Source organism: Urocampus carinirostris, chromosome 1 (assembly GCF_059441175.1).
Source record: "Urocampus carinirostris isolate Australia breed hairy pipefish chromosome 1, RoL_Ucar_1.0, whole genome shotgun sequence".
NCBI classification, from domain to species: Eukaryota; Metazoa; Chordata; class Actinopteri; order Syngnathiformes; family Syngnathidae; genus Urocampus; species Urocampus carinirostris.
Window position 1 is genome coordinate 69,504,895 of NC_142349.1, and position 16,529 is coordinate 69,521,423.

Sequence of the window (16,529 nt, forward strand, 5' to 3'; positions counted from 1 at the left end):
TGAGCTTAAGTAGGACGGGCAACCAATCAGGTAGCCAGCAGCAGCTGGCGCAAAACAAGGTCAATGTAGTGAGTCATCATGACACAAAAATATATAATTTTTAGTCCCATTTTAATATTAGAAAACATTAAAAAAAAAATATTGAAAATAAGGCTGCAACAATTAGTGGACGTTTTTGAAAAAAATCAATCACAGTAATAGAGGAAAATAAATTCCACCGTCGACTTTTGTCACCAGATGCGTTTTTCCATCAGAGACCCATCCCTACATGAATATAATATCTGGTGAGAGACCAATATTTTGACAGAATAGATACGGCAGATGAAAATACTTGAAAAGTTATGACATTACCTAGTGATGCACCAACATTTAAAGAAAGGACAGTTGAATGAGACTGAGTCTGACTCGCCTCGGTAAGATTCAAGTAGCCTTCACGCTAGTACTCTAATCTTTTACTGTATCATACTTTACTTTTACTTTATATTTTCATGTTTTGCAGTTGTATTTATATTTTAATATTTCAGTGTTTTCTTCATTTTGAAATCCTGAGGCCGTCTGCTGCCATTCCTGTCAGTATGGATAACCCTCCTTCAGGTCCTTTTGGCTTTTTATTTCTATTACTAATCATTTTTATTTCAATTGTATTCAAACCATTGTGTGTGTGTGTATGAATTTACACTAAATGTATTCATACATTACTTTAAAAACACAATTTGCTGCCTGAAAATAGCTTTACCAATACATCTGATTTGTTTTACTTTTTAAATTACATGCAACGTGCATTTTATATGCGTACATTTTGCTATAAGAGAGCTGGGGCAATATGCCAAACTGTGCCTGATAATTTTATTAGAAATTAAATCCATGCAGTCCGAAGAAGAATGTCAGGTTTTCAATGTAAATCTCTTGAATTTCTGTCTCAAGGTAATTAGCTTGTTTTTATATTACTAAATATAAAAACAATGTTTCTCATACACACACACACACACATAATATAACGCTTCAAGTGTAATTATATCTCTTGTACGTTTATCAATCTTGTATTCTTTTATTTTAAAGTCATGTTCTTGTGTGTACTGATTTCTTTGACGCAAAATAAACCACTCCCTCTCTCTGTTTGGACTTCACCCAGGACGGACGTAAGTTATTTTCTGCCATCATCATGTAGAATTAAACTATACACATGTATTTTATCTGTGCAAATATAGCCACCAAATAGTCTTAATAATGTCGATCTCTGACAAGAACCATTTGTTGTTAAAATGTAAAATGACAAATGTCAGTTGTAAAATAACGTTTGATTTCAAACAATTTACAGAAATAAACACAGTATGTATCATTTCCAAGTTTGAGCTAGGTTTTATATCTTAAATGTAAAATATAAATTCAGTCACTTGCCAGTGTCTGAAACTCGTGTTAAAAAGTTTGTGGACACCAGGGCATACAACTCTGAAAAGTTGCCTGCCAAGCCATAAAGTTGCTTGCCCCATTTTTCACAACTTGAAAGACAAGACTCATCGCAAAAAATCTATTTATAACATTAATTGCATGTATATGACATCACTGTTGTACCTGTATCAACTCATTTTCATTCATGTAATGTTTGCATTGTGTCGTCTGCTATAAGCCACGTGAACTCCTCTTTCCACGATGCTTTTAATGTACGTTTACGTTTTGTAACGTCATGAATTTGGTCAGCTTCTTTTGAATCTTTCTTCTGGGGCTGAGGTTTTGCCTTGATTCCTAACCACTTATCCATTTTTACTGTGTTCTCTGTGTGTCTACTTTGGAAAATGATATGCAAATGCACGACCTTATAACGCACGGAAAAGTCCAGAAGCACGAAGTTATTCGATACAGGCTTCTGATTGGCTGCCGCGTATGCAAATTGCTAAACAAACCGAAATTCCAAAATGTCCAAACCAAATGAAGATTTCGAAATCAGAATAAATCGAACGTTTGATTTGAAAAAAAAAAATACACAATAAAAACCAAATATACATTTTTTTCCTTTCTTGAAAACGTTATCGGCCACCTGGGCAGAGACGTTGTGTAAGTTGTATACCCGACGTAAAAGATCCAGGCAGACACTATTTCATACACTGCTGTTGCCCAGCACGTTTTCCCCCTCAGCTATTCTTTACAGAATTTAGGATTATCAATAGGCATTTTTGAGGAAATTCACAATCTATTGTTTTAAAAGAGTTATTACATTATGAGATAAAACATTTTTAAAATATTATACAGTAGTATACTTATTGCATGGACATTGAGTCAAACATGGATACAACCTCAAAGTTAGACTTGGATTCTTGCACATGCAATGTAAATCTAGCCTTCAGGATGAAAGTGGTGCGCTTGATCGCCAGGCTTTAAGAGTAGATGGCATATTGCATAGTCTGATCAAAGAAATGAGTACTGCCTGCTCTGATGCAATACCCTGATATCAAAAAACATACTAAAACTTACATATGTCTGAAATTGGCCAGAGTCAGGTTTCCGCTCACGAATGAGGAAATATAGAGTAATCGTTAATGGTCAAAAGGAAAGGTTACAAATCAGTTGGCCCAGGAGTCAATTTGAAACTCTAGATGGAAAATGTCTCATCTCATTTCATCAGCTACACCGCTTATCCTCAGTAGGGTCGCGGGGGTGCTGGAGCCCATCCCAGCAATCATCGGGCAGTGGGCAGGGGACACCCTGAACTGGTTGCCAGCCAATCGCAGGGCACACGGGGACAGACAACTCACTCGCTCATTCAGACCTAGGGACAATTTGGACCGGCCAATTCACCTGAAATGCATGTTTTTGGAATGTGGGAGGAAACCGGAGCGCCCGGAGGAAACCCACGCAAGCACGGGGAGAACATACAAACTCCGCACAGGAAGTCTGGAGCTGTATTTGAACCCACGCAGGAGGTTCCCAAGACATGAACTGTGCCGCACATGCGCTAACCACTGCGCCGCCGTGCTAGATGGAAGATGTAATCTGAATAATTTCTCTACTTTGAAACCTTAAAGGTGGTGTTTGTTGTTAAGTGTCCTTAAAAAGTTGAAAGTGCAATATTTTATCGGTACCGTTGGTGTTTAATTTTCCCAACTGATTTCAAAGAGGGCAGCACGGCGCCGCAGTGGTTAGCGTGTGCGCGGCACAGTTCTAAGGTCTTGGGAACCTCCTGTGTGGGTTCAAATCCAGAAACGGGACTTACTGTGCGGAGTTTGCATGTTCTCCCCGTGCTTGCGTGGGTTTCCTCCGGGCACTCCGTTTTCCTCCCACATTCCAAAGATATGCATTTCAGGTGCATTGGCCGGTCCAAATTGTCCCTAGGTGTGAATGAGCGAGCGAGTTGTCTGTCCCTGTGTGCCCTGCGATTGGCTGGCAACCAGTTCAGGGTGTCCCCTGCCCACTGCCCGATGATTGCTGGGATAGGCTCCAGCACCCCCGCGACCCTACTGAGGATAAGCGGTGCAGCTAATGAGATGAGATGAGCCGTTATGATTAAATGTTTTTATCTTACTTTTAGCAAAGCTGTTCGGGCTGTGCAACACATTGGGTAAAACAGGGAGGTGGGTGATATGGAGTGACTTTATGCTCTTTTATGCTTCATGGTCTCAGCTCAGTTTTTTGTTAGTGTAGCACAAACATAGAGAAAGTAAGTAAAGGTCTGTTTTAGGTACAGTCCAAACGCCAACCTAAAACAGATTAAAAAAGAAGAATTTATGAGAGAATATTTAAGAAATGCATGTAATAGCACGTGCAACATAAGCAGCTTGACAGAGGCTGCAACGATGACAGAAGCCAGAAGAGGCACACGAGCAGAATGCAAGACGGGACAGACGGGATCAATACCGGATGCAGGATACACATGCGGGATACCGGACAGGATGGACCGATACCGGATACACGACGCACGGCCAAGACAGGACGGGACGGACGGGATTGATACAGGATACTGGCTACACAAGCAGGATACCGGACAGGACGGGATCGATACCAGATACTGTATATATGAGCAGGATACTGGGCAGAGTCAAAAATGCTTGCCTTGCAAGTGCAGAGGTTCGTTGACGGACTGACCAGGAGTGAATGAGAGCACTAAGGTTAAATAGAAGGGAAGCCAATCTGTCAACAAGCCGCAGCTGGCGCTACTCGGGCGGGGCCAATCTGACACCATGGCAACCGTGACACAGACATTTGGAAAAGCCTGTATTTTGTGTACAACTGCTGGTAACGGTAGTATGATGACTTAAGGCCTAGTGCACAGGTGTCAACCAGGCAGCCCGCGGGCCAGATCAGGCCCGCTAAGGGATTGAATCTGGCCAGCCAGACAACACTCAGAGAAGCGCGAGAGAAAAACAAGCTGTATGAAATATGAACTATGTCAACTTGATGATGCCAAAGCCAGGTGCCTCGAACAAAGACACTGTACTTGTATTTCTTTCTCTCTCTCTCTTTCTTTTCCACCCCTTTTCTCCCACTCTGTGTCTTTCACTCTCTGTGTCTTTCTTTTGGTCTTCCTTTTTTGCTCTTTGTCTCTTTCTCTCTCTGTGTCTTTTAACCTCTTTTGCTCTAACTTCCTTTGTTCCTTTTCTCTTTCTCTCTTCATACCCTTCTCACTTTCTTTTCTCTTTTCTCTCCTTCTGTCTTTCTATTTCTCTTTGGATTTCTTTCTTCCTCTCCCTTTCTTTTCCCCCTCTCTCACGACTTGTTATCTTTTGTTTCTCACGCTCTCTCCCTCTCTCTATTTTTCTTTCTTTGTCCCACCCTCTCTTCTCTTCCCTCCCTCTTTCTCTTATTTATTTATCTCTTTTTCTTTCTCTTTAATCTACTAGTCCGGCCCCCGACAGAATGCTTGTTCTATCGTGTGGCCCCTGAGTTAAAATGAGTTTGACACCCCTGGCCTAGCAATACACAAATAAACCACAGCCGCCCACGCGAATCCGATAATCAGTATCTCCATCATGTCAAAAGACCGAGCTTCCATACCTGATTCTATAAAGTCTTGGTTGAAACCGTCCCAGATGTCTTTGCTTTTGTCCAGGTTCTCCTCCATGACCTTGATATCGGCAAAGGGACAATTGCACTCGGGGAAGCGAGGAGAGCATCGGCACCAGCAGTCATTGTTGCGGCACAGCAACTCGCCCTCCGAGTTACAAGCCACATAGCTGAGTGCTGCCTCCACAAAGCGCCCACGCAGAAACTCAGGCAAGACATCTTGCAAGCCTGGAGGAATAATAAAGACAGAAGGACAAGTTGTGAGCTTTTTCAGCAAACCATCCGGACAATATTTACAAGAGCAACTTTGTTATACGGATCTTCTAAAAGATGGCAATAACCTTTGTCCATTATGGTGGAAACTCTCTTATTGTTTATCGGAACGTGTCTATTTAGTAGGGTAGTTTAGTTTTCATTTCAATTTCAGTTTCGTATTTTCTGGATTATAAAAAGATTGACCAGAAATTTGAAAGAGCTGTAGAATACTACACTAGAAATTCTGGTCAGGGTTGGGTAGGGTTACTTTAACTGGATTACTTTCAATTACTTTTGGATGACTCCAATACCAAATATGCTAATAAAAGACAAAATAAACTAAATATGAATAAAATGATGACTCACAACACGTGGTAAGCTTTCTCTCCTGGCTTTGATCTCTTTGATCTCCGGCAAAACGAACATAAAATGCGACAGAAAGAAAATGAAAATAAATCCAAACAGCTTGCCAACATCATTTTTGCCGTTCCATGAATTCCGTTACTCTCCAAGCCTGCACACAATTTTGTAATTGTATTTGTCACGGTCGCCATGGCTACCAGTCTGCCGCGCCCCCGAACTCAGCTGCAGCAGATCAGCTGATTGCTGGTCTGCTATTTAAGGCTGGATTTTGGGTTTGGCGGGCGCTGGCTCATTACACAATCCCAGATCTGTTATGCCTTGTCCTGTTTTAGGTTTAAACATTTTCCGTCTGTTATGCCTTGTCCTGTTGAGTTCGTGCCGGAGGAACTCTGTATTGTTCTGTTTTGGTCCCGGAGTATTGGGCGACTTTTATTTTGTTAAATAAAACTTATGATCGTCAACGCATATGAGTTCTCCCTTCCTGCCTCCTGCCTCTGTTCTGGTCCGGTCACCCCTTCCAGTTCCACCACGCCTCGTGACAGTATTCATATTTAGTTTTTTTTGTCTTATATTAGCATATTTGGTATTGGAGTCATCCAAAAGTAATTGAAAGTAATCCAGTTAAAGTAACCCTACCAACCCTGATGGTGAACATCTGTGATGTAGGAGACTGCAAAAGGTGAATCGAGTTGTAGGAAGGGATTATTTTAAACGCTATTTTTATAGAATCAATAGTATTAGTCAGAGAAACGCATCAAGAGTTTTGACACGTAGCCCTGCATTGCTTTTTTTGTATGAAGTCTCATTATATTGCGTACATTTTCCAACATCTGAAAATCAAAACACACCCACTCTTCTGCTCCTGCTCTTTGTAGGTGAATCAATATTGCCGTAATCTGGTTTTAGATTGTATATCCAAGTTTACATCAGCATCATGAGTGGGTAGTTTTCCGGTAACTCAGAGTTGAACATAGAATGAGAGAGCCCAAGAAAACAACTACCATATTTTCTGCATCATAATGTGCACAGTGTTATTAAAAAAACAATTGTCATACTTTAGTCATATAATAGGCGCACTTGACTATAAGGGGCATTTAGTTAAATCTAAGGCAAAAGCTGTATAACTGTCGGGCAATGATTGATGAAGATTGCAAAACATTGGATGCAACAAGATTCGGAACGGGTTCCAAAACCTAACCCCTGGATCACCAGTGTGACATTGTGTGGCCCTGCAGTCCCATATTTCTCCAAATGTTGGCAGCATTATCTCTCAGGACCAGAACGGAAGCAGGACCCAATTGCGTTACGTTTCTCACAAGTTTTATTGAAGGAAAGACGAAGGGCAGCGCCTGCGATCCGGTGCTTACTAGACGCGGGAAGCAAGTCGCTCGTATACGGAAGTGGATCTAAATAGGAATCAAATTACTAAATTTTGTGCAGCTTGGGGAGTAACGGAATACATGAAACGGCAAAAATGATGTTGCGCATTATGCCTCGAGAGCGTTGTACCTCGCCCGGAAAGTGTTAAACGTCATATTACGAGACGAAACGTGAACATGAATTCAAGGATGAGTCCAGGTACGGGAAACAAACACAGACCCTGAAAACCATTGTCACTGCTAAAACACCACCGCTGAAGCAAGTTGTCACATTGCTCTTTGCATAGCAAAGCACAGAAAACCATTTACTGATGGCGAATATTTTAAAGAAGCGTGTGTGTGTGCGTGTGCGTGCCTTCTGCTTTCCTGCTGTTATTTCAAGTTTTGATATTTTCTGCAACAAGATATCATTGAATCATTGATGAATGGTATGGGAGCTGTCCATAACGCTTGTTTTTTGATTGCATTTCACTGTTAATGTAGAATCGTTGATTCTGGTTAATTTCAAAACGTTGAAGTGATGGATGGCTACAGGCCTTTACACTTGTTATTCACATTCATTTTTTAGTTGAATAATAAACAAGAATAATGGAAGATTAATTGGTCAGTTATACCAGTGTTTTTCAACCAGTGTGCCGGGGCACACTAGTGTGCCGTGAGACCTTGTCTAGTGTGTCGCTGGAATTTGCCCAATTTTATCTTTCCCAAAAAATCAGGCCATTATTCAGTATTTTTGCAATCTTCAGACTGTAATAGTCATCCATATCAGTAGGTGGCAGTAGATTCTATATACTTTTAATGTACTAATTATCTGCTCTCGAGCTAGCACAGTACATTCAATAACTTAATTTGTTTAATAAAGCGGTTTAAGATCGCACTGTAAAAAATGAAAACATAAAGCACATCATTCTTTTTTATTTCAAGTATTATTTTTTTTCTTTTTGTGTACTAATTATCTGATTATGAAGTAGTACAGTGAAATATTGATATTTTCAAACATTTTCGACGGATGGTGTGCTTCGGAACTTTTTTTTGTAAATAAAAGTGTACCTTGGTTCAAAAAGGGTTGAAAAACACTGAGTTGTACAATTGAAATGTATATCCATGTTGTTTTTTGGACTGGTGTAAAATGAAAAATGTTGTGAGTCATTAATCTTGGTGTGGCACACTGATTTACAAGGACATTTGAAAGTCGCACTCCACACCGAAATGGTTGCTGATCCCTGTTCTAGAATATTTAATTGCATCATAATTATGGGGAAAACACGGTTTCCACTTCACAGATTTCACCTCTCAAGCGTCATTTTCAGAACTTACGCCCAGTGATAAACAAGTGATTACCGTATATGAATTTTGTAAAAATCAACATATCTTTAGAATAGAAAAATAATTGTAAATAATTGTTTCTGTATTATTCAGTTCACTTAAAATGATTGTCATACGACAACCCTGTATGTAACATCCCACATGCCGACATTTCTTGTGTAAATACCATGTAAATTATAACTATAGCCTTATCCCCCTTGTCTTATAACATTATCTTCTCTGTTCCTTTATCTTCTTGCTCATACCTCACTATGAATGTGTAAAACTGGAGTGTCATGCCCAATTTCGTTGTCACAATATGCTAGCCCATTTGTAGCAATGACAATAAAGGTATATTCTATTCTATTCTATACACATCACTTGTCTGAGTTTAGAATGCGATTCACACACACATACCTGTCAACCTGTACAAAGTACGTTTATTATGCATTTTAAGACTTGTACAACGTACAAGAAAATCTGTACGGAAAAACGCAAATTTGTCAATTATGGGTACCATCCGGTATGCTACTGACTATCACGGAACGGCAAATATATCAAGTCAAACAAGTTCGCCGCGGTAGCCTCTAACTCTGTATCGTTTTTTTTTTTTTTGTTGCAAATGAAGCGAGCAGTTTAATGCTACAGTGCGCATGCGTCTGCCATCTCGGTTTGCATGTGGTAGTTATGTAGTGAAAGGAAGTTCGTCTCTTTTCAGAGAACAGGCTTTTTCGGCTCAACTCATTAAAGAGAGCCGGCTCTGAAACGGCTTACCTGCTTTGATGCATTATATTACGAATTATCATGTATTATAAAGAAGTTAAGAAAAAAGGAAGAATAAAAGGAGAAAATGAAAAAAAGACAGGTTTGTGGCTATCCCTTCAATCAGAATATTACCAACAATAATTGAATGCAGAAATGAATTAATCATTTGAATCAGATAATTTATTATTCTACTTAAATATTTTTGCAGGTATTTTTTCCTTCTACAGTGAACGTCCAAACTACTTCATTTTTGAGCTTTTTTTTTTTAATAATAAACCCCATTCATGTCGAGCAACCCAATATCTCACAACAAAATGTTAATTAACAATATATATGATACAACGAAACACATGTACAATATAACATGTTAAACTACATAAACAAACACGTTTGAAAAAAAATATGGTGTAAGACTTTTTTTTATTTTGTAAAGAAAAATACAGGGGCAGCACGGCGGGGCAGTGGTTAGCACGTGTGCGGCACAGTTCTGAGGTCGTGGGAACCTCCTGCGTGGGTTCAAATCCAGCTACCAGCCTTACTGTGCGGAGTTTGTATGTTCTCCCCGTGCTTGCGTGGGTTTCCTCCGGGTACTCCGGTTTCCTCCCACATTCCAAAAACATGCATTTCAGGTGAATTGGCCAGTCTAGATTGTCCCTAGGTGTGACTGAGCGAGTGAGTTGTCTGTCCCCGTGTGCTGGCAACCGGTTCAGGGTGTCCCCTGCCCACTGCCCGATGATTGCTGGCATGGGCTCCAGCACCCCCGTGACCCTACTGAGGATAAGCGGTGCAGCTGATGAGATGAGATGAGATGAGATGAGAAAATACAACATTTTGTAAGGGCATGGAGCCGTGGAGGTTGACAGGTATGCACACAGTTGGTTTTTGAGCGCCACAAGTCCCATATTTATGAGACATGGCCATGGGAGTTGCTACAGGACATGACAAAAAGCTTGATAACACGATGTAGCAAATTGGAGTATGAATTTGCATTTCTTTCTTTTTAGTAATAAGGTGGGTAGATGGGTTAATCGCACATGTACTTTGCTTCTTTATTCTTTATTCATCTTGGCCACATAAATACGTTAACCCGCATGTACTCAACGTGACCCTAACTTCACCCACAGATCACTGGTAAACCACTAGGGACAGCATGGTTGGGTGGGAGATGACGACCCATGTGGGAGCGTAATAAACTGGAAACAGGGGTGGTCAAAACCAGGGATTGCATTTGATAACAGAAATATAGTTCAAAGTACCGAAAAAACATAAGTTCACAAAATAAGGACATGTCCAAACCAGAAAAGGAAAAAAGAAAACTGCAACTGGAAAACGCATAGAACAAAGAAACCGGAAACAAACAAACCTGATGAGTTCGTCAAAACCAATTGAAAACGGCAGAATAACTCAAAATGACCTGAGAAAATTTGCTGATCAAAATATCGTTTGATAGGGTCACAGGGAGTGTTCCCTCTAAGTTGCGCCCGCGCGCAATTGCGCACTGCTCGCACATTCTCAGCGCAAGAAAATCTAGCCAGCGCACAAAAATGAGGGCTCGAAATTATTAATTAAGAAGCGACTTAAGTCAAAGTTACAGTTTATGATGGTAAAAATACACGGGTTCCCCTGACGTTGTGTCCTAAATGCGGTATTTTGAAGTCAGGTCGAAGTAGAACGAAGTTGAGTAAATTTAGTAGACTTTGTCGAGAACCGGCTTCTTCGGCTCGGCTCACTAAAAGGAACCGGCTCTTTCGGGTTGTTTTTGCTTCTTTAATCCCAACATGACGAAATATTATGTAAAACTATGCACAAAAAGACTTCAAAGAAGGGAGGAATAGAACAAAAAAAGGAAAAAAAAATACCAAAATGAAAAAGTAGTGAACAGCTGAGAAAAAAAGAAGGAAAAAATTAGAAAAAAAAGCCAGAAAAAAAAGAAAAGAAAGAAACGTAGGAAAAAAGTAAATAGAGAACAAAAACAAAAAAGTAACAGCTCGGAAAAAACAAACACAATGAGGAAGGAATTTAAAAAAAGTAGAAAAAAACACAGAAAAAAGAAGAAAAAGTTTGTGTTGCATTCAAATAATTTCCAATTATATCAAGTGAATCTTGTTGCCAACATTGTATTTCCACTAAAAAATGTGATTAAGTACAGTTTTGTATCTTACAACCGACTAAATAAGCCCCCAAAAATGTTAATATTATGTGACAAAATATATCAGGGAAAACAAAAGAAATATCTTGTGAAAGAATTGTAAGAACATATGACCTTTGTAGGCCGTACAACCTTTGCAATAGGACATGAGTCAATTCATTCAAAAGAGAAAAATAATTTTGCATTGCCGGAAATTCAGCAAAATGTAACTTGATGTCAAGTTTTGGACATGTTTGATAATGACTTATCTTGCCACACTTGGGATTATGGTTGCTCACTGTTGTTTCAAGCGTTGCTCACCGACTTTGTGTGAACGCTCAGACCCGTGGAAAATTACAGGGAACCTTGGTCACAGGTGCGTGATAATCGGATACGACTCTGCTCAGTTCGAACCCCGGTTGGGGCACTCTTTGTGTATGTAACACTGTGTTGTGCATCGTAAAACACAGACATATAATAACAACGTAAAGTTGCCTGACTTCCAATTTGAATGACTGGTTCGTGTCGCAAATTTCTACCCCATAAAAACTGTAATTCTTACTTCGGCAACAAGATAAAAATATCATATTGTGCTGGAAAAACAATTCTCCGGATCAGTCAAGGGATTGACATTAACGATGGCTCAGTGGCCTTGAGCCGGTGTGCGGCATTGACTGACAGTCAGATACTGCCTCAAATGGGCCGTAAAGGGTAAAACTTGATTTTCCACTCCTTAATAAGTTCCTGTCACGTCTTTTGAGAGCTGGTTTGTGTTTGTGTTGTATTTCATCTCTCTCTCGGCACTTGGACGTAAACATTGTTCAATTGTAACCTCTTTTGAGATTGGCAGATTTAGTTTCTTGCCAACTATCTTCATACAGCTACTGACTAGCTCTAATATCTCACCATTGGGTAGGTACAATTCCATGCAGGGAATAGATAGATAGATAGATAGATAGATAGATAGATAGATAGATAGATAGATAGATAGATAGATAGATAGATAGATAGATAGATAGATAGATAGATAGATAGATAGATAGATAGATAGATAGATAGATAGATAGATAGATAGATAGATAGATAGATAGATAGATAGATAGATAGATAGATAGATAGATAGATAGATAGATAGATAGATAGATAGATAGATAGATAGATAGATACTTTATTCATCCCCGAAGGGAAATTCACATTTCCAGCAGCATCCCTGAGCTGAGAACAGTACAATAATAAAGCCAAAAGAATACAATATACAAATACCCAGTGTGACGTGCAAATGCCCACTGTAGCGTGTTATATAGAGCAACTAAATAGTGCTACACAGAATACATATTGCAGTAAGATTCGGTAATATCCAATGTAGGTGGTGTGGTTTAATGTGGGCCTTTACTCTGCCGGGTGGAGTTAAAGAGCCTCATGGCATGAGGAAGAAAAGATCTCTTCAGTCTGTCCGTAGTACAAGACAGTGACAGCAGTCTGTCGCTGAAACTGCTCTTCTGTCTGGAGATAATGCTGTGTAGTGGATGCGATGGATTGTCCATGATTGACCTCAGCTTTTTCAGTGCTCGTCTCTCAGCTACTGTTGTTAGGCTGTCCAGCTCTTTGCCTACAACAGAGCTCGCTTTCCCAGCCAGTTTATTGAGACGAGAGGCATCCTTCTTCTTGACGCTGCCTCCCCAACACGCTGCCGCATAGAAGAGGGCGCTTGCCACTACTGTCTCATAGAATATTTTCAGGAGCTTTTTGCAGATGTTGAAGGAGGCCAGCCTTCTGAGAAAGTAAAGTCGGCTTTGCCCTTTCCTACATAGAGCTTCTGTGTTGGCAGTCCAGTCCAGTTTGTTGTCCAGCTGCCTACCCAGGTATTTGTAGGTCTGGACAAATTCTACACATTCTCCCTTGATGGTTACAGGAACCGGGTGAGTTCTGGTTCTCCTGAAGTCCACCACCATCTCTCTGGTCTTGGTGGTGTTTAGGTGCAGGTGGTTTGCGTCGCTCCATCGGACAAAGTCCTGAATCAATGTCCTGTACTCTTCCTCCTGCCCGTTAGTCGGACTGATATCATAATTTGGAATTTTGGACCATTCCGACTGAATCAGTTACATGATTCGTGACAAAAGAACAACACCGTATGCATGGCTTTTAGGAAAAATCTAAAAAGCAAGCAAGAACGACTTAAAACGCATTTATACGTTGTTTCAGGATTTGAATTTTGTCATTAAATAAAAGAGGATTTCATCACATCACTCATTACAATAAATAGTGTAATACTTTTTGTCTCACTTAAAATTGTACAACATTGCTGCATTCTGTGTTTACATGGTGTGCTCGCAAGTTGCTTGCCAGATGCCTAGACTTACACTATATATGTCTGGATGCAACTGCTGCATTTCCACAGTGGGGGGAAGATGCAAATGTGTTGAGGAAATCAATCAATACACTGGAGGCTTTTTTCGCAAGTTATCCAGAGTTCTGTCTGGGATAACATCCATCATTTATTGTTCGAAGTCTGATCAGCGGGGTTCAGTTTTCGCTGAGATTGGTGAGAAATATCTTAAGTCCAGGGCAGAACAGCGGTGAAGTTCTGAGGTCATGAGATCGAACCTCCTGTGTGGAGTTGGCATGTTCTCCCCGTGCTTGCGCGGGTTTCCTCAGGGCACTCCGGTCTCCTTCCACATTCCAAAAAAATGCATGTTAGGTTAACTGGCCGGTCCAAATTGTTCCTATGTGTGAATGAGCGAGTGAGTTGTCTGTCTCTATGTGCCCTACAACTGGCTGGCAACCAGTTCAGGGGGACCCTTGCCCAATGCCTGAAGATAGCTCTGGTGGGCTCCAGCACCCACGCGACCCTACTGAGGATAAGCGGTGCAAATAATGGATGGATGGATGGATGTTAAGTCCCAGCATACATGTAATGTTTCATCATCCCAGTTTATAAGAAACCTCTAAATTCAGGACCAAATAACTATAGGTCCATTTGCCGTTGTATGGGTTATACTACTGCTTTTCTCCCCTCAGAAAAACCTTACACAGTTAAAAAAAACAAAATAAATCTTGACTCGAGTAGTATTTTAGTCTGCAGCTGATTTTTAAAATACTCTGGAGTCAAATTGTGTTTTGCACATGGAAATACAGTGCACGGTAACATCTCCTGGTTATTTGATGTCAAACTGCCGGAACCCAAACAGACAGAGGGCCCAGACGCGTAACGTTTTTACACAAGCTTTATTTTACGGGAATGGGGCGGTCATGCGTGTGAAAACAGATGCCAGTGATTCTGTGATCGCTGGGCGGAAGAAGTGAGACAGAGAAGTCAGAGGCAGACGAGACCGAAACCGGACAGGAGAGATGGGATCGATACAAGATCAGGATTCCGGACAGGACAGGACAGACTGGGAAAATATTGTCAACTGTGCACAGAAGAAAACTGCAGAGGTATAGTCAGAGTCTAAGGGGGTAGGAGGAAAAGAAGACAGAAAAATAACTGGGACGACAACATCAAGGAATGGACTGGTGCCAACTTTGCCAAAACCCAAACTCAGGCCAGTAACCGTTGAGAACGCTGTCCAGAGTTGCATCCACACTGATACCCCGATGAACCAGGCGATTAAGGGATCCATGAACCGTAAATCTAATCTTTCATGTCTGATTTTAATCACGCATTTGTAACTGTTTGTATTTTGTGATCCAGAAGCACAGTGAGTGCCTAGTTACCAGTGTTATAATTGAAAAGGTGTAAATCTACCTGTGTTCCAGATTGTACTTGGAAGGCAGTTGGGAACTAGGGATCATTTTGCTATTTGTATAGCAAATGGTTCATTTTTAGGCTGGTCTCAGCCTGCCCCATAACTAAATACAAATGTTTACATGTTGGCACTGCAGCCTAACTCGTCTTGATGAATCTTGAATTTGCCCTGATGTTCCGCTCTGAAATTGCTGGTCTAGTAATCCCAAAAGCAGAGACAAGATCCGCAGGTTCGACAGCGTTCTCCATTCGGGCCCAGGTGATGTGGAATGCTCTTCCTTCAGAGATTCGATCTGCAACCTCAGTGAAACTGTTTAAATCCAGGCTTAAAATCCACTTTTATTCCATAGCTTATGAATGAACAATTTTTCATGTTGACAATATCTTTGCATTGTTTGTTAAAGCTACATCCACTGCCACCTGGTCATCCTGGAATGGGGACCATCTCATGTGTGGTCCCTTCTCAGGGTTTCTTAATTTTCCCGATGCTGAGGTTTTGGAGTTTTTCCTTGCGCTCATGTAGGTTTTAGATCAGGGGATAGTGCAATAATAGTCTGCAGTTTGGAATCGTATGTGCATCCCTTTGAGACTCCTTGTGAATAAAGGCTAAATAAATAAACATGCTTGACTTGACTATATCTTAGTTACCTTGGTGATGAACAAAACAAAAAACAGTCACTCTTTTCAGCCCTGAATCCACCATGTCGGCAAACTTTTGCCCAAACTCCACTGAGGAACTCAGTCAGATACAGTACACCTCATTGGAGGGAGTTCAAGTCCTTCACCATTATTCTGTTAACAGCCTTCCTTTATATATTTAACATCAGCAGCATCACAGTACATTGACACTAACTCGAGCATTTGGTACTCTGGCAACGCCAGCCTGATCTGGAGGTGAACACACTCAAAATTGCAGAAATCATTCGAAGGGCCTTTTTGAGTAGTTATAAAGGCCCGGCAGATGATGTTCTTTTTGTGAGGCTGCTGACAAAGCCTTGGTTGCCACAAGAGCTGTTGAAGTTTTTTTAGTCAGCGAAACGGTTCTGTGTCTTCCATCAGAGTCTGCTTTGGAACTCATCTCATCTCATCTCATTAGCCATACCGCTTATCCTCATTAGGGTCGCGGGGGGGCTGGAGCCCATCCCAGCCATCTCCGGGCAGTGGGCAGGGGACACCCTCAACTGGTTGCCAGCCAATCGCAGGGCACACGGGGACAGACAACTCACTCGCTCAGTCACATCTAGGGACAATTTGGACCGGCCAATTCACCTGAAATGCATGTTTTTGGAATGTGGGAGGAAACCGGAGTGCCCGGAGGAAACCCACACAAGCACGGGGAGAACATACAAACTCCGCACAGGAAGTCTGGAGCTGGATTTGAACCCACGACAGGTTCCCGAGACATGAACTGTGCCGCACAAGCGCTAACCACTGCGCCGCCGTGCTGCCTGCTTTGGAACTGTTTTACACAAAAACGAAATCAGACTGCAATAGAAAATCTCATCTCATCTCATTAGCCGTACCGCTTATCCTCATTAGGGTCGCGGGGGGGCTGGAGCCCATCCCAGCCATCTTCGGGCAGTGGGCAGGGGAC

At 41.2% G+C, this 16,529-nt stretch overlaps 1 protein-coding gene across 1 annotated transcript in view; it reads right to left on the minus strand.

Annotated features, from left to right (window-relative positions):
* Nucleotides 1–16,529, minus strand: part of brinp2 (BMP/retinoic acid inducible neural specific 2) — a 288,092-nt gene that overhangs the window by 51,204 nt on the left and 220,359 nt on the right. Inside the window, exon 6 of the mRNA XM_088349920.1 lies at nt 4,987–5,223. Coding sequence (XP_088206046.1) covers nt 4,987–5,223 — 237 coding nt within the window. The remainder of the gene's footprint in view (nt 1–4,986; nt 5,224–16,529) is intronic.